Source organism: Neomonachus schauinslandi, chromosome 1 (genome assembly GCF_002201575.2).
Source record: "Neomonachus schauinslandi chromosome 1, ASM220157v2, whole genome shotgun sequence".
In the NCBI taxonomy this organism is placed as follows: domain Eukaryota; kingdom Metazoa; phylum Chordata; class Mammalia; order Carnivora; family Phocidae; genus Neomonachus; species Neomonachus schauinslandi.
This window is the reverse complement of record NC_058403.1, coordinates 214524586-214549520: the sequence shown is the minus strand read 5'-3', so window position 1 is coordinate 214549520 and position 24935 is coordinate 214524586. Positions and strand designations below refer to the sequence as shown.

General features: G+C 58.9%; 2 protein-coding genes across 2 annotated transcripts in view; both read right to left on the bottom strand.

Moving 5' to 3' along the window:
- Nucleotides 1–10367: 10367 nt before the first annotated feature.
- On the bottom strand, nucleotides 10368–11633 carry C2CD4C (C2 calcium dependent domain containing 4C). Its single transcript, XM_021705430.1, has one exon. It carries the CDS (start codon nucleotides 11631–11633, stop codon nucleotides 10368–10370), a length of 1266 nt encoding a protein of 421 aa, XP_021561105.1.
- Nucleotides 11634–17447: 5814 nt separating this feature from the next.
- SHC2 (SHC adaptor protein 2) overlaps nucleotides 17448–24935 on the bottom strand; it is a gene marked incomplete at its 5' end in the record, with an annotated part of 28266 nt that continues 20778 nt past the window's right edge. The window contains 4 exons of the mRNA XM_044913202.1: nucleotides 17448–17885; nucleotides 19479–19612; nucleotides 21695–22005; nucleotides 23795–23938. Coding sequence (XP_044769137.1) covers nucleotides 19484–19612; nucleotides 21695–22005; nucleotides 23795–23938 — 584 coding nt within the window. The remainder of the gene's footprint in view (nucleotides 17886–19478; nucleotides 19613–21694; nucleotides 22006–23794; nucleotides 23939–24935) is intronic.

The window sequence follows — 24935 nt, the reverse complement described above, 5'->3', positions numbered from 1 at the left end:
CTGAAGTGGAGGCAAGAAATGGGTGAGTTCTGAGAAATTTTTTCATATCCTTTCTATTGAAATATAGCTTACAATACAGTAAAATGCACAAATCGTAAGTGTATCAAGCTCAGTGAGCTTTTTTAAAAATTGAACTAGAAGTCACATAAAATAAAATTAACCATTTTAAAGTGAACAATTCAGTGGCATCTGGTACATTCACAATATTGTGCAACCCACACCTCTATGTAATTCCAGAACATTCCATCAACTTAAAAGGCAATCCCATCCCATTAGCCCTCACTCCCTGTCTCCCCCCCAGCCCCGGGCCCCCACGAGCCCCCTTCCCGTCCGCGGATGAGCCTGTTCTGGACGTGTCACCCACATGGATTCACACCCCGTGTGGCCTTCTGTGTCTGGTTCCCTCCCTGAGTGTCGTGGGCTCGGGGTCCGTCCCTGGGGCAGCGCGTGTGGGCACCTCACTCCTGTCCGTGGCTGATGGGTGGGTGAACCACATTGTTTTTATCTGTTGATCTGTGGATGGACTTTGACAGTTTCCATTTTTTGGCAGCTGTGAGTAACGCTGATGTGAACACGAAAGTACAAGTTTTTGTTTGAGGCACCGTTTCAGTCCTTCGGGTGCATCCGGGAGTGGAATTGCGGGCCGTTCCATGTGTCAGGTTTGAGGCAATGCCAGTCTCTTTTCCATCCCCAGCAGCCCTACATCAGGCTCTAGTCTGTCTAACCCTCACCAACACGTGTTCTCTGGTTTTCTCAATCAGGGTATCTCTTGTGGTTTTGATTGGCATTTTCCTGGTGACTGATGTTGAGCATCTTTCCATGAGCTTGCTGGACACTTTCGTATCCTCTTTGGGGGCGTGTCTGTTCCGGTCCTTTGCCTATTTTTTAATTGGGTCGTTTGTCTTTTTTTTTTTTTTTTACTGGGTTGAAAGAATTTTTAAAATATATTCTGGATACTTGACCTTTATGAGCTCAGTGAGCATGTATAGATAAACTCACCACTGTAACCACCACCCAGACCAACATATCGACAGCAACAGCTCCCACAGGCCAACCTCGTCCCCCTCCTCATGACCCCCCCCTGCTGTGGCCACCATCTTGACTTTATCACCCCACATTCATGCTACCTGTCCTTGAACTCCTTATAAATGGAATCGCTCAGCATGTCCAGCTTCTTCACACAACATTACGTGTGAGGGTTCATCCATGCTGTTCATTCTTTGCAGGGATGGTTCTGGGTGTGTTTGGAAGGCAGAACCTTCTGGGTTTGCTGGTGGGTATGACAGAGTGGGGCTGAGAGAGGGAAGCCTGGCGTGACCCCACCCGCATCCCCACATCCAATCTCAACACATGCCAGAGGTTTTATTTTTTTTAAGATCTTATTTATTTATTTGTCAGAGAGGGAGAGAGAGAACACAGCAGGGGGAGCGGCAGAGGGAGAAGCAGGCTCCCAGCGGAGCAGGGAGCCCAACGCGGGGCTTGATCCCAGGACCCTGGGATCATGACCTGAGCTGAAGGCAGACACTTAACCCACTGAGCCACCCAGACACCCCTATGCCAGAGGTTTTACATCCTCAATCTTTCTCAAATATATCCTGCCCGCTCCCCCCCACACACACCCCATTTCCATACCAGTGATGCAGCCCCAGCCTCCTCCCACGCTCCGTGCTGGCCAATAGTCCCCCTTCCTCCCAGACACCAGAGGGTCTCTCTTGGACATTTATCAAAGCCCACCAACCCCCCGGGGGACCCCTGCCCCGGTGAAGTCCACACACCCCTCAGACCCCTGGCCTCTCGGGGCGCACAGCACTTCTTGCCCTTGTCAGCGCCGCTCTTCTCCTTCCCCTCCCCGTCCCCTGTCTCTTTCTCCAGAAGGCTCCCCGAGGGCAGGGCTCTAGTCACTCAGGGTACGTACCCCGAAAATTAGCGACGATGCTGCTGGACCCTGTACCCCAGGGGCTTGGGCAGGGGAGGTGAGTCTCTGCTCGGCGATATCGGGGACGCCAGCTAGATGACTGCAGTCCAGGTACTCACTGGCTCCATGAAACCTCACTGGGACCACCAGCCTGACCCCTCCTGGGCCTGGGCCTCCCCCAGCATGGCACAGGGCTCCGAAGGTGAGCATCCCAAGAGGAAGCCAGGCCAACATTGTGTTCTCGCGGTGGCCTATCCTTGGAAGTCACGTGGTGTCCCTTCGGCCACGTTCTGGAGCAGACACGGGGCCTCCCAGAGTTGAGGAGGGGGACACGGAGACTCCAGCCCTTGCTGGGGATAGGCCAGGTTCTGGAAGAGCACGTGGGGCTGGAAATACCATCCCAGAGGCCATCTGTGGAAGCTGTGGTCTGCCACAGCAGGAGTCTTGTCTGCATGGCCTGCCGTGGGGTCCCCAACGTCCAGCTAAAGGCTTGGCAGGTGGCGGGCCCTTACTTGGTCAATATCTGCCACAGAAAAAAGGAACAGCGAACATGTATTGAGTGTTGAGAATGTGGCGGCCACCATGCCAGGCAATTCCCATGCTTTCTCTCTTATCATCCTCATGTGAGAAGAAAGCACCCAGAACTTGCAAAGGGGCACAACGATCATTCTGTGCAGTATCACTGTAGGCCAGGGGCTCTCCCTGGGCACCGCCAACATTGGGGCAGGGTCATTCTTTGGGGTGGGGTGGTCCAGGGCACAGTGTGGCATCCAGCAGCATCCCTGGCCCCCACTCACTCAATGCCACAAGGACCCTCAGTTGTGGCAACTGCGAATGTCCCCCGATGTCACCCAGTGTCCTACGCCAGTGAGAACCGCCTTGTAGAGCTCTGAGCAGCCAGGCCACCTGCCACCCAGGGGAAGGCGCTCACTCACTCTCATTGATGCTTCGGCAAATGCGGGCTTGGCTGCTAACCCGAGGACTCTCAATCTGCAAACAGGTGAACTCTGTCCACAAGGCTACACTTTATTGCCCTAACTAGTTTTGCTTCACCTTAAACTTGGAACGTGAGTCTCCTTTGAAGCAGCTTCACCATCCCTTTGGGCCTCAGCGTGCACCCAGATAAACCTGTGACACACATGGTCACTGGGTGTTTGATGAGGTTTATGTTGTGACCCTGCCATTGGCCCACCACCAGAGCTGAAAGCAAGCTTAGCACCTTATTTTGCACATGGGGAACCTGAGGCTGGGGGCGGGGGTCTTGCCCAGGGTCCTCTGTGGGGAGTTTAGGGACCTAGGGCTGCCACCCATGATTCAAGGGGCCTCCCTGATGTCAAGGAATAAACAAGAGGCTCTGTGGCTTGGCTGGGGGAGCGGAAGTAAGGTTGGGAATCAGGGGTGGCCTGATCCAGGGACTCAGAGGGTTAGGGAAGTGACAGGGATGGGGAGCCCAGGAGCCAGTCAGGGGCTGGGGTTGGAGGGAGAACTCATGTGTCACCATGGCAGTGTGAGCCCCCAGGGAGGGTATGGGCCTGGGGTGGAGGGTCCCAGAAGCAGCTGAGCTAGAAAAAGAAGACAGCCCAGTCTCCGCCAAATTCGGGCATCCCCCAAACCACCGTCAGGTTGGAGAATTCTCTGGAGGGGACTCACAGAATTCACTGAACACACAGGGAAAGGCTGTACAGGGACTGGGGCCGAAGGAGGTGCCCAGGGGTGGAGTCAGCAGAGACACGGCTGGCCTCCTGCCACATCCGGCCTGACCCACATGGCTGCTCTCCGTCTCAGGTCCACTGATTCAGTGCCCCAAGGGTTGGTCTCACTGGTGTCAGGCGTGTTAAGGTTCACCTCCCAGGCCCCTCTGGACAAGGTTAAATTCTGGGCCAGCTCTGCCAGGACCAGGTTTGGGAGCCATGCCTGTACGCCTCAGACCTTGCCCCCAGCCCCACCAGCATGGTGGGTTACAGTAGGGTACAGGGTCCTGGGAGGAAACTGATTCCCAGAAGAGCCAGGCCCGAGGGCAGGCAGGGCCTGGAAGGCTGGGGGTCGGTGCCGCTCATGAGGAGACTGTGGGGGTGTGGGGAGATGGGGGCTGGCAGCGCGGGTGAGGTGGAAGCCTTGGGGTCTGCGCCCAGCACTGGTAGGAACTGCCTTCCTGCCACCTGCTGGCTGGGTTTGCCCCCCTGTGCTTCAGTTTCCCCATGTGTGAGGAGGGTCAGCAGATGCTGCATGTGGGCCATCCTTCATCATCCATTTTGGGCTCAATAAAGGGGCCCTGCACGGTATGTGCATATCTTATGTAACGCTGGAGGGGAGTAACATCTCCATGGTACAGAAGGGGAAACTGAGCCCCAGGGAGCCTGCAAGCAGCAGAGCCGGACTGTCCGCTAGCCAGACACGCAGGCAGCGAGGGGGGCGAGGGAGGCGCCCCCCCTTCCCCCCGTGGCGAGGAGGGCATGCAAACGCGGGTCTTTCCGTCCCCACGGTTCCTTTTTACCGAGGTCGTTTCTTCTCCTCGGGTCCCCAGAGCCTGCTGGGGCAGCCCCTCCCTCCCAGCTGCTGAGGAGCTGAGGAGGAAACAGAAGCTTAATTGAATCCCACACTGGAGGGAGGGTGCAGGCAGCTGGAGGGAGGAGCAGGTGCTGCTGGGAGAGCTGCCCTTCCCCCTCCCCCTCCCCCCCCCCCGCCCCCGCCCCCCATCGGGAGGCTGAGGGAGAGCCCGGCCTCAGTGGGTCTGATGGTAGCCTAAAATTATCAGCCTAATGTGATTATATTAATTATCATCACAATATTGTGCCTGCTTCCACGGAGCGTGCCTGAGCCTCGAGCCCTTCTTCCCACAAAGGAGCCTGGACCTCATCACAACGCAAGCGTTGTGCATGGGGCAGCTGAGACTCAGACATGCCACGTGACGTGCCCGAGGCCACACCGCCTGCAGAGTGGAGAATGGGGGCTTGAATTCCACCATGGAGCCTTCCCCTTGCACTTCTCCCAGACGAGGGTTCAGAACTCTGGGCCCAGGGCGGTGGGAGGCAGGTACCACAAAAGCAAAGGTCCTGGGGAAGGGGCATGAGCCACAGGGTGGGGCAGGCACAGGGTGAGTCTCCAGTGCGGGGATATGGGGCCATGGGGAGCCCCATACCCAAGCCCCTTTCCTCCACCTTGGGAAGGTCCTTGCTGCCCCAGGACCCCTTCCCTGTTCAGATTCTGCCCCTTCTGCAAAGCCCTCCTTGATCAGTGCCCTAACGGAGCGCCCTTGGTTACCACCATTCCCAGCTCAGTGGGACATACAAACCCTAGGCCTTCCGGGGGCTGCCTGCCTTCTGCTTTCCCATGTCAGACTGTGACAGCCCTAGGTCAGCGTTGTTTCTACTTCCCCAGACTGAAGACTTGCTGTCTAATGTCAAACTGGTTTAAGCCAAGAAGGGACTTTGTTGGCCCTCTGGACTGAAATGGCATGCAGTTATGGACTTCAGGCACAGCCAGATCCAGGTGCCCACAAGGTGAGCAGGCATTGGACTCCTCCTCTCCTGGCTCTGTTGTGGCCTGTGCTGGCTCCACTCAGAGAAAGGGGCAGCGTTTCATGATTGGTACCCAGTTGGGTGCCTACTGCTGGCGGGGGCCCTGGATGTCCCTGGCTGTCCTGAGAGTAGCTACATTTGGGGTGGCGGCCAGGCTGCAAGGAGAGAGGACTGATGCCTCCCCTGGTTGCCCCTGGGCTGAGCACTGGGTGCAAACACAGACCATCCTGCTCAGATTGCTGTCACAGGCAGTAGAGGGGGATCTGACCTCAGTGGGGTATGGGTTGCCCTGGGAAAGAGAAGGGGGTTGAGACCGAAAGGCAGAATGGAGCTCACGGCAAGGGTGTTTCCCTCGAGGAGCCAGCACGCAGACAGGAGGACGGAGTCTTCTCAGGCTGCTGGTCCCATTGGGGCATGTCCTTTCGGGTGTCCTGAGCAACGGCCAGTCACAGCACATACACATGCACGTGCATGACATAGCTTGCTACCGACTTGCACAGAGAAACACACACACACCGCCCGTGTAGACATGGGAGCGTGTGGGCACACACACGTGCTAACATGCACATGGCCCCACTGGCGTACACGCATGCCTTCCCGGGCTTGCACTGCGCTGTCTTGTGTGTATACAAACAGGGCTGCACTCACATGCATGCGGCTCACGTGTGTGCACAGAGGCACATGGCTGTGTGCACGCACACATGCATGGCACACACGAGTGCATACGCAGACACGTGCGCACACACACAGGCTGCCCAGCAATCAGCGGCTCGCAGGGAAGAGGGAGAAGGTACTTGGTTGCCCTGGCAACACATCCTGGGACCCGACCAGGCCTGGTTCTTGTGGCTCATCTGGCAGGCTGTCGGGGCGGGGGGGGTGCTGCTCGGGACCCTAACCCCGCACAAAGGCTCCTGGTGGCTTTGTAATGGACAGTCTGGACCCCACGGGGCTAAGAGGAGAGAAAGCAGCCAGGCCCAGGGTCAGAGCCGGAGTCAGGCCCTGCACTGGGGAGCTGTGGGGAGAGATGCACCCTGCCCTGGGGCGTGCGAGGGGGAGACACAACTCAGTCCTGGGACCTGTGTGGGGGTACAGGGCCCTGCACAGGGACGCAGAGCACTCTCAGCCTGCCCAAGAATCCCAGAGGAAGCCAGCTCCAGTGCGCAGGTCCGAGGGGACCCCAGCTCTGAGCCAGCAGTGGGGGCACCCAGCCCAAGCCTGTCTGTGCTCCTGTCCTACTGTGCACGGGTTCAAGGCCCCCTCCTTTCTGGGATTGCTCTGCACCCTCTTTCCCTCTGCTGTGAAGTGGGTGCACACATAGGAGGCCAGGCACACCCGGGGTGTAGGAGCTGCACGCAGTAGGGCCACATCCTGACCCTCCCACCTGGCTCCTGGGTTCTCTACCTGTGACTTGGGGCTTCCCCGCTGGCCCCAAGGGGGTCTTGTTTCCAGCATACAGCAGGAACACAATAAATGCTCCCAGGCAGAAAGGCGACCGCTCAGATGTGTTTGCTTTCCCCGCTGCCCCCCCAGGCTGGCAGGACCCCCCAGGCCTCCCAGTTCTACCTGGAGGGCGTTGGCTGCACCAGGATGGGACAGGCATGCCCAACACAGGCTTTGCCGAGTAAGGGGTAGCAGGCAAGCACCTGCCCTCTCCTGGAACCCACCTCACTGATCCTGCATGTCTTCCAGGCTGTGGTTCAGGTGTCCCTCCCTCCTGCTGTACCCGCTGGACTCAATGAAATGATTCTGCTCCTGTCCCCAGCCTCCAGCGCTCACCTCAGGTGGGCACCACCTGGGAAGGCTCGTCTTTCCAGCTTTGCCTCATCTACCTCTTAATCCCAGAACTGGGGTGAAGGAAGCACAGCTCCTCATTGAGCAAGTCCGTGAAGATGGAGCTGGCCTTCTTCGATTCTCCGGGCCTCAGTTTCCCCACCTGTCACACAGAGCGAGTCAGGAGTAAACAGAGCCCACGTCAGCCCGGGCTCTGCGCTCCCTGAGCCGGAGGAGGCCCGTGCTGCCTGTCCTGCTCTCCTCCTCGTGATGTCACCTTTCCAACCCCAGCCTCCTGTGATGGATGCCACCTCCCATCACGCCTCCGCTGGAAAGGGTTCTCCACATGTCTGGCCAACTCAGCCCTTCCACCGACGGTGAGAGCAGGGGAGGGGTGAAGGGTGGGTGGGACCCTCGCCCTTTACCGCAGGCTTCCAGTTCCCCAGTGACCCTGCAGGGGCCTAGGCTTGGGGTCAAGCCATGGCTTTCCAATGACTCATCAGTTACTGGTCAGGCATCTCGTGGGTGCCCAGCCTGGTGTTGGAGCTGAGGACACCACTGACCAAGATGAACCTGTCCCAGCCCCAGTCGGCATGTGAGCTGAGATCGGATGCAGGACATACTGAGCAAAGTCCCCTTCCCCAGCCGAGAGGACTGGGAAGCTTCCTGGAGGAGGTACCATCTCAGCTGAAGCCTGAAAGTGAAGTTGGGGGCTGGGAGGCGTTCCAGGCCCAGGGACCAGCATCAATGTGAATGACCTGCAGCCCAAGCCTCCAAATCATGTGTCTCCAAGTCATGTGGGAGTGGTGGGGGTGGCCTCCTGGCTGAAGCACTTGCTTTCTGCTATCTGTCTGATCTCAGGGGCTGGGGCAGACCAGATGAGGGTGAGGGGCAGGTCAGGGGGGATGCTCCTGCTTGGCAGCCGATGGCATCTGACGGGGTCCCTGTTGGTGATGATGCTGCAAGTCCAGTGTGTCCCCAAGTGGGCAGAGCCTGGAAGGGGCAGGCCCTGGCCTCCTTCCAGTGGCCACAGTGAGGGTGCCAGTTCCAGTCCTGGCTCTCATTAGCTAGGCTGCCTTGGGCATGTTATTAAAGCACCCCTGCCCTCCTCTGTGAGGTGGGACGCTGTGTGTGCAGATGGAGGGCGACGACAGGACCTGTACACAGACCCGCTGAATAAATGCATGCTAGCCGCCACAGTGACAGGGCCCGGGGTTCCCAGTGGCATCACCCTGCTGCAGTCTGCCTTCCCACCCCCACCCCAAGCAGGAGACAGACCCAGAGGATCTGAATGGGCTGAGAGGACTCCGCCAATCAGAAGGCCCCCACTACCCTCCCTGGAGCTCAAGGCAAAATTCCTCCTGTTATTAAACACCAAAGCAAACAGATCTCCACCCCCACACTCCCGAAACACCTTTATTGCACTAAAAACAGCATTTATAAACAAACACACTTGGGAGAGGGTGTCTTAAGGATTTACCCACAGTCAACTTGTAACACAAAGATATCAAATAGTGCAGGGACATATAAAATGGGCCCTCCCCAGAGGGAAAGCAGGGATCAGGGTCAGAGGGAAGGGAGAGGGTGCAAGCTCCAAGCATCTGACTCAGTGCAGGGTCCTCTGTCCACCTGCTCCAGCCCACAAGCCTGGCCCTGGGGGGGTCTCCAGGTTCTAGAGTAAAGGGGAGCCCCCCTCTGACACCAGGAGCAGGGAGCATGAAGGAACAGGCCTAGGACAGAGGTAGGGAGGGGAGAGGGGGCACAGCAAGGGACCTCAGCTCCAAGGGCCCCAAATTCTCAGTCCCAAAGTGCAAACGGGAACAAGTGCTTTCCCCGGCTACAGGGGAAATCTCCTTCATTCCTCCCCCAGTGGGATTTGGAAACCTAGTCAGGAGGGACAATGTTTGGATGGGGAGGGGTGCCCCGGGATCCCCAGGGACTGCCCCCATCCAACCATGCTCACCAGGCAGCCTGGCCTGGCCCCTGCTTCAAACTGTACCGTTTCTGTTGTGTTAAGCTGGGAAACATCCACGGACATCATTCAAGGACCCACATATGGACACAACTTTAAACCCATGCAGCATGAAGGTGCACAACCAGGGTCCTCCCTGCCCGTCAGCTTCCGCCCACACTAACCAAAAGCTATTTACTGTGTGGAGTGAAAACCCAGCCATCAGTCCCTGACTATCACTTCCTGGCGTGCTGCGGCCAAGGGTGCTGCGCAGGGGGGTGGCAGCCCCCGGCCTTGGAGGGACGGGGCGGAGTGGGGGCTGGGGGCTGCACTCTGGGCCTGTTCTGAGCAACCCCTCCAGGGGCGGAAGGCTCCTGAGCGTGAGGTGGGCTGGCCCAGCAGGGAAGGTGCTGGAGGAAAATAGCAGACAGGAGAGCTATACGGCTCCCAGGGGCAGGAGGGGAGCCAGAGCCTCCGCTGTCCTCTCCCGGGCCTTCCTCCACTTCCAGCCCCACAGCAACGCTGCCTCCCTTCTCTGCCTGTCTTCTCCCAGTGGGTGGCACCTGCCTCGCTGACCTGCTCTGCTCTGGAGCCTAACCCAGGTGGGGTGTCTCCTGCAGCCTCGTGGGCGCTGTTGGTAGATCCCAGACCTGGTACTGCTGTCTGGTGGGGGCAGAGGGGGTGGGGGGGGGGGTCTGGTGGGCCGGGGCAGGAGGACTCTTATGCAACCAAGAGAAATATTGGGCTCAGCTCAGAACTGGCCACCTCTAGGTCTGTGATCCACTTCTGCGGTCTCCAGGCCCTCTGGGCCCCTGCAGGGTCACTGGGGAACTGGGAAGCCTACGGTAAAGCGTCTCACAGGTTCCTGGCCACCCCCGCCCCCGGAGAACCCCTTTCCAGAACTCTGAAAGGGGTGAGGCAGCATGGAACTTAGGGCACGGGGTAGGGGGGCGCTCAGCCCTGCAAAGTGTCCCCTTCTCTTCCCTGGCTGCCCCCTCTCTTCCTCCTCTGAAAAAATTAACCCATGAAAGATAGTGTTCCGGTCACCGTTGGCAACCCAGTAACCCCCAGCATGGATGGCAGCCCAGCCTGAGTTTAAACAGCCCTCCAGCCCCCCTCCTGGCTGCTGGCCTCCTGCCCACGGGGATCTGAGTGGGAGGGGAGGGGGTCTTCCCTCTGCCCCCTCGGGAGCGAGGGAGGCAGGGAGGGGCCTTTACAAGAAAGGGAGCAGGGAGGTCAGCGGAAGCTCTTCCTCCCCGAGCAGCGTGTCCCGCTTGAGGCTGCTGCCCTTGTTGACCACCTTGATCCTGAGGGCCAGCTTCCGGACACTGGCCGGCCCCAGGCCATCGAAAAAGAAGTCCTCGTTGAAGACGGGGTGGCGGCTGTTCTTGATGATGGTGCTCCGCTGCTTCTGTAGCTTCCCGGGGACCAGGCACAGCCCCACACAGCAGTTGATGCTGCGGGCGTCACACAGGCGGTCATAGAGACCCTCGGCTGCCAGCAGGCGTACCCGCAGGCGGGCCTGGGCCACCTCATACTCCGCCAGCAGCCGCACGCTGCCCCGCGGGCCCATGCGGACCGCGTGCTCTGCACGGGGCGCCTGGCCAGTCTCAGGGCCCGGCTCTGGGGTGGCCCTGCGGGTCAGGCGGCGCCGCGCCCCGGGGCTGGTGTCTGGTGCGCTGTCCTCAGCGGACAGGGAGCTGTGGCGGCCCGCTGAGTGCTTGAGCTGGCTCACTTTGGCCTGGCTGTCCTGCGCGAACCCTTTCAGCAGTGACACGGAACGTGAGAGCAGAGGGGACCCGAATGGGGAGGACTCCGCTGAGGACCCTGTGTCACTCTCCCCACCGCTGAAGTAGCGGCTGGGGCTCATGAGGGCCCCACCAGCCTCCCTGGGCACCCCATCGCCCCCATTGGCCTTGGTGCCCCCCCGACGGCGACCGGCACCTGGGGATCCCACCTGCGCCAGGGCTCCATGCTCGCTGTGGAACAGGGACTCCTTACGCCGCGTGTGGGGGCTCTCTGCCAGCGTGGCAAAGCCATAGGACGTCTGAGCCTTGGGCACGGAGGGCAGGGACATGGCGCCCTGGGCTTGGGGGTCAGCGTTGGTGGCAGCCTCCTCTACCAGCCAGTCCTCCGCACTCTCGATCTGGATCACGTGCCGGGTGGCTGCCTTCAGCAGGCTCTTGCTCTCAGCTGCCAGCTTGGCAGGCAGCCGCGGGCTCCGGGGGGCTCGGCGGGGCGTCCCCGAGGCCAGGTTTTGCTCCGTCGTCGAGGCGGGGCCCAGCTCAGCCTGCCCCTCAGGATCTGCGGGGCCAGCGGGCAGTTTGGGGGGTATGAAGAAGTCAGGGATCTTGTCAGGTGTGAGCACATTGCTGTGCAGGGGCCCCTTGGAAGCCTTGTCCCCAGCCTCGCTCCCAGGAGTGACGTTTTCCCCAGACCCCCGAAGACGCTCCAAGAACCACAGGTTGGTTTTCTTCATGGGGGCAGGCAGGACGGAGGTCAGGAGGAGCTCTGGAGTCTGGGAAGAGAAGCAGGGGTCAGGAGCTGCGGGCTCCCAAGCACCGGGGGACTGGAAGAGGGGGCTCCTGGCCCCCATGGAGGGGGCCACAAGGACAAGGCCCTGGCCAGCAGGGAGCTAGCAGGGCGTCAGCAGGGTCACTCAGGGCGTGTCGCGCCTCCCCTCCCCTCCCAAGAGAGATCGGGCTTAACTTCCCAGACCCGAGAGCCGAAGCGAGGGAGGTGGGGGGCGGCGCTCCGACTCTTGGGAAGCTCCCAGGGGAGAGCGGCCCCTCTCCCGCCCCCACCCCGTTTGAAGGATCTCAAAGCGCTTTCTAAAGGGTCTGCACTCAATCCAAAGGGAAGATACCCACGGTGTGTGTGCGGACCCCCAGGATGTCCCAGCCCCGCCCCCCCCCCAAGCTCCCACCCACCTGTGGCTTCGCCCAGCGCTGAGGGCCCAGGCACCGGGGTGGGGGCAGGGAGAGGAGGTGAGTCGGGGGCCTGACAGCGCAGCGAGCTGACCCCTCCCGCCAGTTCTCCGCCCCCCACCCCCGCCAGACTCAGCTTAGGGTGGGGGCGGGGGTCTCAGCAGACCTTGCGGACCGTGGCGGGGTCCCCGCACTCACCTGCCCCGGGGTGGTGGCCCGAGGCTGGAGGCTGTCCCGCGGGCACGCCGGGGTCTTGGCGCGAAGGTCCGGGGCCCGCGCGGGGGACGCGGCCAGAGCTCCAGCACGGGCGGCGGCGGCAGCGCAGCAGGGACTCATTCACCGGCGGCGGCGGGAAACCGCCCAGCCCGGACGCCGCGCCGCCGTATTCCTCCTAGTACGGCCGCACAAGCGGCCCCCGCCACCGCCCCCGCCTCGCCCCGCCCCGCCCCGCCCCCAGGCCTCAGGGGGCTGCCCCTCGGCCGGACCCCGGGGGCTGGTGGGGGCAGATGGGTGGGCAGCAGGTGGTGGCGCCCTGTGGATGGCCACCCCTAGCGCTTGAGCCTACGGACCCGCGAAGTCGGGGACCCCCGGGAGCCCCTGGCCCCTGCCTCAGTCCACCTGGGCGGGGCCGAGACCCACACTCGCTGTAGGCAGGTTCTCTGGAGAGCCGCTTGCTTTCCTGACTCCGGGTGATGAATCAAACAATGGCAACAAGGGGCGCAACTAAATTTGTCACTGAGCGCCTTGTCCGGGCCAGGCCCCTAAGGACTCAGAGCAACCCGGCGGTGGCCCTCCCCCGTCAGTGCAGGACGAAGTGAGGGTTTCCTTCCGGACATAAGGACCCAGCAGCTAAGCTGCGCTCCTCCCCGGTAGACGGTAAACGGGTGTCCACTCTGCAGCCGCCCAAGGAGCGGCCTGCATTTCGAGAACAGATGTTTATTGAGCAGCTGGTGGACGCCGCGTCCAGCCTTCTGATGATTCCCAGTGCCAGGGACGCCAGTGGACAGGTACACAGATACATTGTAAGTGTCGGTTTGTAGCTCCCGTGACAAACGTGTAGCAGGAAAACGCGATCCGAGGGGAGAGGGGCGAGCACCCCCACCATGCTGTTCACAGTTCAGAGACTGATGACGGGCAGCACCAGGCCGCAGCCCCAGGCCTGGCAGCTCCTGAAACCACAGGGTCCCCTGGATGCCGCCTGCTCTTGCCTTGAACGCTGCCTGCCTCAACTTCTGCTTCCTCACCCCTTGCCCTCCCTCTCAGCCTCCATGTCCCCTTCTGGACCTTAAGGCCAACCAGTCCTGGGTCCAGTCTTGGTCTGTGAGAAGCCAGCAAGTTAGTGGATTGCCAGGACTAACCTAAAGCCTGGACTTTATTAAATTATGATTGTCCAGGAGCCTCCTGTGTTCCTCATTGCGGCCCCAGCTAGATGGGGGCTGGTCTGCAGTGACCACTGGGTCATCAGCAGAAGGGGTGCAGAGGGGCAGGTGGGAGCGGGACAGAACTCCCTTGGAGTGAGGTGGGGTTTGGAGTTCCTTGTCCAGATGCGAAAAGCAAGGCTCTGAGAGGTCCATGACTCCCCCAAAAGGTCTGTCTCAGCTTTGCTCTCTTAGCAAACACTGAGCCCCTTTTTGTGCTGGGCAGAACACTGACATGGCCGCAAAGTCCAACAGGGGCAGCAGGTGCCAATGAATGCTTCAGTTCACCTCTAACTCCAAGAAGCCTGCCCTGCCAGCCAGCCTGGGCTGGCCAGTCATCACAGCCTAACCGTGCCCACTGAACCCCAACTTTAGCTATGGTGAAGAATGCCCCAGAGCAAGTATTTGGTTGATGTCCACTGCCCCTGTCGGGCCTGGAGCTGCTGGGAGGAAGGCAGGAAGGCAGCCTTATCCCTGCTGTGACCCCAAGACACTGGGGGGACACTTTAATAAATACCTGCCAGACAAATGGATGAACTAGGACCACAGTAAAAAGCATGAGTCCTAGAATAGCGCTCGGTCCTGCAGCGGGCGGGAGGGGGGAACTCGGAGGCCACAAGCCACCTTCCTCCATCACATGGATAGGGAGAGTGGTGCTCACAAAGGGGAAGTGACTGAGTCAGGTCTCTGGGGGTTTTCTGATGATAAGCCGGCCTGGGTGCTGGGGGCTTCACTGCCCACTCCCCCTTACCCAGTTGGGGCAGGGTCTCCTCCCAGTTGGGTTGAGGGAGGAGGTCTTGAGCTTGTTCTGTGCCGATTCCCGTGCTGAGCAACTGGGGACTCTCATCTGGAGGTGCTCTGTTGGGGCTGGAAGCCTGACACCGATGCTTCCTGTGGTGTGATTGCTGGCAGGTGCCCAGACCTCTGCCTCTGTCCCCAGGGCAATTTGCAGGCATAAAGATTGTCCCTGTACCACGGCCTCAGGTGAGGATGAACCGGTGAGGACACGCAGAGGGCTGACAACAGGGCCTAGAACACTGTGATGGGAGCGCTGGTGGTCATTTCTTGGACGCTGCTACTGGTGAGAAAGGGGGCTGGCCCAGCCTCGAAAGGGACGCCAGAACCTGATCCCCACCAAAGCCAGCTCGGCTGAAGCCCCTCCCCGTGGCCCCCACCCCATCACCTTCGGGGGCTGGGGAAACCGAGGCCCAGAGAGACAAGGAACCTGGGGATAGGTCCCAAACATCTGCCTTCGGAGGGGCGCGGTCCAGGAGGCGGGCCCTTCCAGCTGGTTAGTTAGCCTTGTGGTCCCTAAACAGGAACCTCTTCCAGTCAACAAAACCTGCTTCCTCTGCAGAGCCCTGAGGCTGATTGGTGTGGTGTGGCAGATCCCCAGGACTCCCCCTACACCCCAGGCTGCAGCCTTCCTGAGATCAGAGATGCGGAGGCTGGCAAAGGGGCCCAGGTGGTATTAACCAGCCCCTCCCACCCTGAGTCACACCACCTCATGCTGCAAGGCCTTGGTCCTCAACTCCCACCCCCCAGGGACCTAAGCTTGTGGGAGAGGAGGAGGCTCCTTGCCTCAACTCCCACCCCCCAGGGACCTAAGCTTGTGGGAGAGGAGGAGGCTCCTTGCCAGGAGCCAGACTGCCCCCTGCAGCCACCCGCAGACAGGTCCTTGAGGAAGCTCAAAGAAAAAAGCTCCAGTCCTGAGAAGCCTCCTTATACCCATGCAGTTCTGGCCAACAGCTTCTCCTCTGAGCTCTGTCTCCTCCCCTGGAAGAGCTACGGGAAGGCCTGTCCAAAGCTCCCAGGAGAGACCTCGGCCCAACAAGGCACCGGTTAACCCACTGTGGAGGAGGGCCACAATCCCCAGTTTACAGACAGGGAAACTGAGGCACAGGGGAGTAGCCCAATTCAGGGAAAGGAAGCAAGCAGTCCAGGCTGCATGGTGCCTGCCTCCCACCCCAAGGCTCCCTGAGGACAAGGCCGGCCCGAGGAGCATTTGCCGACCAAATAATTGAGGGTAGATGGGGGCAGGAGAAAAGTTTGGGGGACCAGCGGCAGCCAGGCTCGCGGCCCCCCTCACTGCATGGGCACCCCAGACCTGGCGTTCCCGGCTCAGAGAGCAGGACAGGGGAGGTGATGGGGTGGGAATCCCAGCTCTGCCACCTCACCCTCTGAGCCTCTGCTCCCCCTTCTGTCAAGTGGGGAGAATCTGAGCACCCACAGCTGGTGCTGTTCTTAGCACATGCTTCAGCAGGTGTCCTAGATACATAGAGGCTTTGAAGGAGGACACAGGGGAACGAATGAATGAACAAAGTGCATTAGGACCCCTCTCTAGCCTACAAGTCTCTGAAATCGGATACTTTTGGAGATTCCCCTAGTCCAGAACCTAGTGAATTCTCCCAATTGCCCCCCATTCCTCTCCTGTCCCCAACAGTGTACTTCCCACTTGGGAATCCTATCATCTCTGTGCTTCAAAGCTCCCCAGCAGCTCTCCCTGGCTCCAAGCTTCCCCCCAGCCGTGTCCTCCACTCCACCACCCCTCTGATCTCACCACCAGCCACACAGGTCATCCTTCTAGTCTCTGAATGTGCTGCGAGCCACACACCACAGGGCCTTTGCACATGCTATCACTCCTGCCTAGCACTCTGTCTTCTTCCCCTGGGGCTCTCATCCTCCAGACCATATCCCCTGTGTCATTCCCACCCTCCTGGATTTCCTGGGCTAAGTTCACATTGTCATTACACACTTAGTGGTGATTTGCTGCTTGATGTCACTCGACTATCGACTCCATGAGGACAGATCAGTCTTGGTTACTGCTGCATCCTCGTTACCCACCAGAGGTCCTGGCAGATAAGGGGAGCCCAACGCAGGCATACTAAAGGATACCAGGATCGGGGGACAGGTGGATGGACCAATGAATGGAATGAATAATGGATGGATGGGTGAGTAGATGATGGGTGGATGGACAGACTGGCCCCTCTAAAGTAAGAAACAAGGCATCAGAGTCCCCTCTGGCTCTGCCGTTTGATAGCTTCTCCCTCCCCCGCTCCCAGTTACAGACAGAGTGGCCGTTGCTCCCCATACCCTCACCAGGCTCCCCCAGAGCATGGGGGTGGGGCCTGCTGATGAGCCAGACCCTAGGCACAGGTGTGGCCCTGGCAGGGTGTGGTGAGGGTCAGGAAGGCCTCTTCAGGATAGTCAGAGGAGGGGTCTCAGGGAGAGATGAGGTCTCTGGGAGGGAAGGTCTGGAGAGGCATCGGGGATAAGCAGGAGCTCCTAGGGGGTCAGGAGTGGGGACACCTGAGAATGTCAGGCCACATTCAGGGCTAAGTTAGGAGCAGTCAAGAGGAGAAATGAAGAACAGTTTGCCAGATATTCGGGGCATCCTGAAAGACACGGGTCTACAGCATATAGGAGATAAGCTACGGTGTTTCCCAGGAGAGGACAGGGCTGTGTCTCATAGAGGAGTGGGGTGCTCTATCTGGGGGTGGAAATAGAAGCGTGAGGGTGGTGCTGGGGGTTCTGGGACAGTGCTCCCCCACAGGGACACATCTCCAGGCCTGCACCCTCCTCTCCATCCCCCACACCCTCCAGCTGCAGGAAGACACACGTGTGCCTTGGCTTTCCACCTGGGAGACTGGCCTTGGCCTCCCAACCCAAGGGCCCCTCAGTGTCAGGTAGGCTGACTTCCTCACCATCATCCCCACGTGTAATTACAAACAGACCCCAAATGTCCAGTACAGGTGGACAGCTGGGAGGGCAGGGCCCTCATGACCACCCCCCACCAGGGCGGGTTGTCCGGCTGCTGCCTGGATGCCCCCCACTGTCCCAGCTGAGCCCTGAGGTGCCCCCCACACTTCAACATTCACAGGTGTCCTGGCCTGAGGACCCCAAACACCTTAATTCTTCCCCATAAAAGACAACTGTGCACTGATTTTTCAGGTGGAGAAACTGAGCTGTCAAGGACAGGAATCCATCTTTCCAGGGAGGTGAGCTGAAGTCCCTCTGGGGAGAGAGATGGTTCCTCCTGAACCCGGCGGCGACCCCGGCCAGGGCTCGGAGAGAGAGGACTGGGTTTCTGTAAGATATTTTCTTTAAAGGTGAGAAAAGTTCTGTCTTTGGTATGGACACCCTCATCCCAGGCAGAGGGTGGAGGCAGGCAGGGGTCGGTGGGATTAAAGGGTCTTGGGCCCCCATCTCTTGGCCTCGCTGTCCCAGCCCAGGGCCAGCTGGAGAAGGAAGATCTAGAGGCTGGAGGAAGGAGAGACAGCGGCAGCTCCAGCCTGACCAGGGTCCAGAGAGAAGCTGAGGAGCCCATAAGGCCACGACAGGGAGCATCTGCAGCACAGGACAGGAGCGGGAGCTGAGAACCATCACCTGCGGAAGAAAGAGAAGGCGAGGTCAGGGGTCAGCTGTGACAGCAACCAGAGACCTGGGCTCAAGTGGCCCCCCGAACCTCAGTTACAGGGCCCAGTGAGGGTCCTCAGGCTGAGGGGCCAGGGAGAGGTCTCAGCTCCCCCATGTTCTTGCAGTGTGACCTAGGGTAGGGCCTTCACTTCTCTGTGCCCTTCCTTCTGCGAAAATGCTCAGAACCACCTGGGACTTGGAGGCTTTGGGAGGTGCCGAGCACCATGCCTGGACTTGGCCACTGGTGCCATCGGCATTGTTTCTCAGGTCACACACCCCTCTGGGGACGGAAGGGAAGCACGTCTTAGCCTAACACATGCGAACACACAGCCCCAAAGGCACTGCAGATCATGTCAGTGTTCCACGTGCCCACTCCCAGCCCCTAAAGCCTGTCCTCAGACTGGAAATCCCTTCTGTGCCTGCAGCCTCAGGCTTGGCTGGGGACCGGGAGGCAGGAAGGGGCCGTGGTCAGGGGGACTGGAGAGCAGCCCAACCTGGCTGGAAACGCCTCTCTGCTGAGCCCTGGGGGGGGGGGGATATCCCGCAACCCTCTCCCCTTGCAGCCCCTCCCTCCCCAGCTGAACCCCCAGCTCCTGGCTTCCCAAATCCCGGTCCTATCTCTCCCTCCTCCCCAAGTCAGTGCATGCAGCCCAGCTCAGCCACACCTTCTCCTGCCTAAACCACCCCCCACTGCCCCCAGAAGCCCCAGTCTCTCACCACAAAGGTCCTAGAATCACCCAGACCTGCCTGTCCCTCCCCAACTCAAAACCCTCCCATGGCCCCCCAGCACCAAAAGCAAAAGGCCAAGGGTTTACCTTTCCATCTCCCCCACCTCTCCTCGAATGCCCACCAGACAGACCCAGGCCACCCTAGTCCTTCCTCTGGTGTAGAGCCACCTCCTCCCAGAGATGTTTTATCACCAATTAAACCCAGAGTTACCATGAGAACTCAGCAATTCCACTCCTAGGTATAGATCCAGGAGCCATGAAAATACATCCACACAAAAACCTGGACATGCATGTTCTGAGTGGCATTATTAGTAACAGCCAAAAAGTGGAAACACCCAAATGTCCATCGACAGTGAATAGGTAAACATGTGTCCATCCACCGGAGCGTCACTGGGCCACAAACAGGAGCGAGGAGCCCACACACTGCCCCGGGGACAGACCCTGAACCCACGACGCTCAGGGAGGGAACCAGACACGGAAGGCCACATGGGGTGTGAGTCCATGTGGGTGACACGTCCGGAACAGGCTCATCCACGGACGGGAAGGGGGTTCGTGGGGGCCGGGGGCTGGGGCGGGGCGACGAGGAGTGACGACTAATGGAGAATGGAGATGGGGAGGGGAGGGGGTGATGGGGGCGGGGTGCCTTTGGGGCGATGGAATGTTCTGGAATTAGGTAGAGAATGATTGCACATCTCTAAACACACTAAAAACCACTGAGTTGCACCTTTTAAATGGGTGAATTGTGTGGTTTGTGAATTCTTTCTTAATTTTTAAAATGAGAAAAAAGCTGGGTGAATGGGTAAATGCTGGGAGCCCATGGGGGCGGACTACACACCTGGCTCAGGGCTCACGTTTGACCACACCACGCAGATGCAGCTCGCTTTCGGCAGCCACGATGGGCTGCCCGTTCTGCAGGTGGTAGTCGATCAGATGGCTGATGCTCTCAAAGAGCACATCCTTGGTCCGCACCTGCAGGGCCAGAGGCCTGTGTGAGCACCACCGGGAGCTTGCTGGAGAGTCCTGCTGAATGGGAATCTCTGCATTCTCAAGAGCCCTCTGTAGGCCTGATGCACCCTCAAGTCTGAGAACTGCTGGCTCAGAAGCTTCCATGGAATCAGACTCAGAATTCCAGAGTTAGTAAGGACATGGGCTCCAAAACCACAGGATTCTGGGGCCACCCCTCCTACAGCAGGTGGAACGGTGGCCCCAAAAAAGATGTGTCTGTGTCACAACCTCTGGAACATGCGGATGGAACCTTACTTGGAAAAAGTGTCTTTGCAGATGTGATTAAGTGAAGGGTCTTGAGCTCATTCTGGTGGCCCCAAAGCCAATGACTGGTGTCCTTATAAGAGCAGAAAAGTTGGACACAGAAAGCAGGCAAGGCAGGGACCAGAGGGATGTGTCAAATAGCCAGGGACACCAAGGGCTGTGGCACCTCCAGGACCTGGGGGAGCCTAGACAGGATCTTCCCTCGGAGCCTCAGCAGGAGCCCACCCCATGACACCTGCATCTCAGACCTGCAGCCTCTGGAGCCAGGGAAGAAGACTCTTCCCTTGTTTAAACCAGTCCGTTGGTGGCCATTTGGTAGGGCAGCCCCAGAAAATCTTGGGAACACCTAATGGAAAGCAATCTGCTGCCTCTTAGAATGAGAAAATCTGAGCATCACCACATACACCACGGATGGTAACCCTCTGGCCCCACTGTCAGGTATTTCATGGGCAAAGCAGGCTCACCGGACACAAGCAGGCTTAGAAGGCACATTCCTGGGCCCTATGGCATAACTGTCTATTTCTTTGGAACTGGGGTTGGGACCTGGGAGTCTGCCCTTTAACCAAGTATTTGAGGAAGTTCTGAAGTTTCTGGAGCTTTAGGAGTTGCTGACCCTATCAGGTAGGTCCACTTAGCAGAGAGGGAATGGGGCCCACGAGGCCAGAGGCTGCAGCGGTGAGCCAGACACAAGGTAAACTGAGAACAGGCCCCCGGAGCCTCGGCCCCACTAGGGAGTGTGACCCATACCGACAGACAGAGAGGGGATGGAGCTCCCCGGGGCGGCTCTGAGGCTTGGGCTGGATGCAGTAAAAGCACCTGGTAAGACTCTAACACCCCTAAGCTCCTTCCCCTGGGAAATAACCTGTAAACCCCAAGGCCCTTGGACGCTGCAAAATGCTTCATGAACCCCAGAGCTCTTTGTAAATTTAAAAATGCTCTGTAAACCCCAAAATGCTTTAGGAACTGTAGAATACCAAAGTTCAAACGGACTCAAAGCAATGTTAAGATTCATCACTATTTCATGCTCCACAAAGAGAGGGGAAAACCTCCCAGCAAAATAATCATGGCAGCTCAAAGACCGAGTTAAAAAACATGCAGGCTTCAAAGGCGTCAAAGTGAGAGAAAAGTGTGCATCCAGTAACTTGTAGACCCTAGAACTCCTTGTAAATTGAACCATGCTTTGTGAGCCTTGAAATACACTAGAAAAGAAAAACATCGTATTTATCACTCAAAGACATCATTATTTGTAAGATACACAATGCTGATGGAACGTGGGAGAAAAGTGCATCAAATATAGTGCTTTGTAAACCCGGAAAGGCCTCAAAACCCCCAAAATGCTGTATGGACTCCGGAACTTCTTTACAGATCCTAAAATTCTTGTTAAAGTGGAAAATACTTTGTAATTCTAAATTACCTCGTCAACGGGAACAGAATCTGTAAATGTAAAGGGCTTTGTAATCCGGAAAATACTTGATTAAACCTAAAGGCTGCTGCGGCGGGGGCCAGGGACCGTGTCCGCCTGCGGACCCTCCTCTGCCCGCCTCCGCCCCGCCCCGCCCCACTGCGGCCCCGCCCCCAGCCTGCGGATCCTCCCCGCCTCCGCCCCCGCCCTACTCCGCCCCCGCCTCCAGCCTGCAGACCCTCCCCACTCAGCCCCCGCCCTACTCCGGCCCCGCCTCCAGCACGTGGACCCTCCCCACTCCGCCCCCGCCTCCAGCCTGCGGACCCTCCCCCGCCCCGCCCAACTCCGGCCCCGCCTCCAGCTCCTGTGCCCCACCTTACCACTCCCTCGGGGTCCACGAGCAGCAGGTGCTTGGGCTGCCCCGCGTGCATGCCCGTGAGGACGTACTGCCCAGGGTTGGTGACGCTGTCGCGCACCAGGAAGTCCCCGTCGGCTCGAAGCAGCTTCTCCGCCGCCCTTCGGCTCATCTGGCCGTGGTACCAGGGCTCCTGCCGCAGCTGCTCCTCCGTGGGGGCTATGGGGGCCCGGCGGGTCGGGGGGCTGGGCCACTGGTCCTCCAAGGGAAGGGGCACTGCCGCCGTGCCCGTCCCCACAGAGCACTCGTGCAGCTTGAGAGCATCCTCGAAGGGTCCTGCAGGTGAGGACGAAGTGCAGGAGGCAGGGGCGGACAGCTGCCCCCTGCTGGAAAGGGAGGGGTCTGGGCTGGGAAGGGAGAGCTCCAGGTGGTCGCCCCACCCTGGGGAACTGAGCGCCTAGGGTGCATCAGACCTTGCACTGAGCCCACCGTACGTCACTGGCTGCGTGCTGAGTGTGCACTGTGTGTGTGCTGAGTGGGTGTGTTCATGTGTTCTGTGTGCACGCTGCGTGCTGCCTTCACCGTCTGTTGGGTTCTAGGAGTTATGCGGGATATTCTCTTGGATTTTTATGTATATGCCCATAACGGATATGCAAATAAAGTGCTTCTTTCTCCCCAATGTGTACACATCCTTCTTTTTCTTGTCTCGTCACTTTGGCTTCCTTCCCAGTGCATATGCCTCCTGGCTCATTGACTGTCTGATCACACCGGCCAGCCCCTCATACAGCGCTGCATCTCGATTGCCCGCATGCCTTTCTCCTGCACACTCTCCTAGACGAGCTCCTAGCGGTCTGCAGAGCACCAGTGCGACAATGGACAGGCTGCTCGCCCTCTCTGAGCCTGTGTCCTCCTGGCAAAATTGGACGTGGGGCAGCACAGATCAGAACCCCAGCCCTGACCCCAACCCTGCACAGCTAGGTTCTGTGCCCCCACGCGCCTTCCCCTTTCTGTTCCTTGGGAGTCCCTCCTGCCTGACTCCGTCAGTGGTCCAGGTGTAGCTGACCCAGCCTCCAGCTAGCAGGACCCGTGACCAGGCCTGGCCAGTCAACATCTTCATCTCACCCTCCCCCCCACTGACCCAGGCTGGCCAAATCAGACGCAGACCCAGAATTTTCAATGGAAGGCTTGCTGGGGTTGCTGGGCCATCTGGTCACCCCAAGGGGACAGCTGGCCTCAGAAGCTCACACACTGGGGCACCTCCTTTCCCATCTGAGGACTGTTGTGAGGAGCCAGCAGGGGCCACGCTTTTAGCCCACTGACTGGGGCACAGTGAGTGCTCAGTGGACGTTAGCTTGTGTCATTATCAGATGGTGGGGGAGGGACTTGGCAGACTTTGTGAAGGAAGAAATTTCCAGCTGACTTGGTTGGTTCTTGGGGATCTCCCACTAGAGAGGTGTCCTGAGGAAGGGAAATGACCCTGCCTGGGCCAGCATGGAGCCAAGAGCCCCGTGGTGCTGGTGGAAGAGGGTGGTGTTGGTGTTGTAAGGAGGGTGTTTGGACACAAGCCTCCTCCATTAGACCGAGTCCTCCCTCAGGCCAGGGTGTCCCAGAGGGAAGGAAGGACAGAGCTCCCCCATCCGTGGTTCACTCTATCAACATGTGGTTAGGCCCGCCTCATTAGACTGGGGTCCCCCCAAAGGAGCAGTCCCCCTAAGGGTGCCTCCCCCATCAGGCCAGGATTCCCAGTGCAAGGCGTTTGGGCCCACTTCCTCAAACCACGGAGGAGGGAGATAAAATTCCCCCATCAGACTGGGAGACCCAGAGGGAAGGAGCTAAGCCTCCCCCAAGAGACTGAGGAGTCTCATAGAGAAGAGGGGCCTGAGCCTCCCCCCTCACACCAGCCACTCGTTCAAGGCCTCCCCTCAGACTAGGGACCCCTGTAGAGAGGAAACTGGGTTACCCCCAAGAAACTGAAGAGTCCCAGGGAGAGGGGCCCCCAGAGCTTCCCCTATCAGATGAGAGAGTCCCCCCACCCCACCCTCACCAACTTGCAAAGTCCCAAGGGGAAGAAGGCCGGGCCACCCCCATCAGACCACGGGTTGCTAGGGGGCCTGCCCCCACATACGCATGTCAAACAGATCCTTCTTGGGACTGTCCTCTGGCTGCAGGGCCTCTGGGGCATCCAGACCCTGTGTGTTGACATACAGGTGGTCCTCGTAGTCCCTGGGGCCCCTGGCGTCGGCCTGCACGTAGCCGTCCCCTGGTGGGCCTGGGGAGCGCAGGAGGAGTGGAGGGGTCAGCTGGGGGAGCCCAGGAGAGGGGAGCAGGAGGAACCCCACCGGGAGCCCCACCCACACCTGCCGCCCTCCAGGAAGCGGTAGGCCTGCTTGCGCAGCACCGTCTGGAGTGACAGACCCCGTAAATGTTCATCCAGGGGCTGTGGGGCACCAGAAGGCCACCAGGCAGGACGGTGGCAGAAAGCCCCACACTTATGTTAAATGCCTACATCCAAAAAATAATCACGATGAAACTGGTCTCCCTGTAATTATGTTATCCTATCCACATGACACATGGGTCACTTGATTCTGTTCCTGTTCTATTTTAGGATTTCCTTTCTTTCCTTCTTAATTGTGAGTGTGTGCAGCATGGCCATGGTTCAAAACTCACACAGACAGCAGAAGTTACCCTTAGAGGAATTTTTCACTTGGGTCCACTCGGATTCTGCTGGATCCTGACCAGTCCTCTGGCCTCGCCCAAGGTGTCCTACCAGGTGCCAGGGGTTTGCTGGGCTGAGAGGCGAGAAATGGCATCTAGGGGATGTTAATTTCCATTTCTCGTATTTTGAGCAATGCTGAGCTTCTCTTCCCAGATTCAGAAGGCATTCGTGTGTATTTTTCTCAGAACTGTCTATTCTTTTCTAAACATCACTGTTTTTAATCCTTGGCAGAGAAATAATGATTTCAATACACTGCGTGGCCATATCCAGCCCGAGGACCCTACAGCTTATTACATCCATGTTTTTTTGTTTTTTTGGTTTTTTGTTTTTGTTTAAAGATTTTATTTATTTATTTGACAGAGAGAGACACAGCGAGAGAGGGAGCACAAGCAGGGGGAGTGGGAGAGGGAGAAGCAGGCTCCCCGCCGAGCAGGGAGCCCGATGCGGGGCTCGATCCCAGGACCCCGGGACCATGACCTGAGCCGAAGGCAGACGCTTAACAACTGAGCCACCCAGGCGCCCCTATTACATCCATGTTATGCCAGCTACA

Coding starts and splice junctions, on each gene's coding strand:
- C2CD4C (XM_021705430.1), bottom strand. CDS start 11,633: ATGAAGAAAACCAACCTGTGGTTCTTGGAGCGTCTTCGGGGGTCTGGG.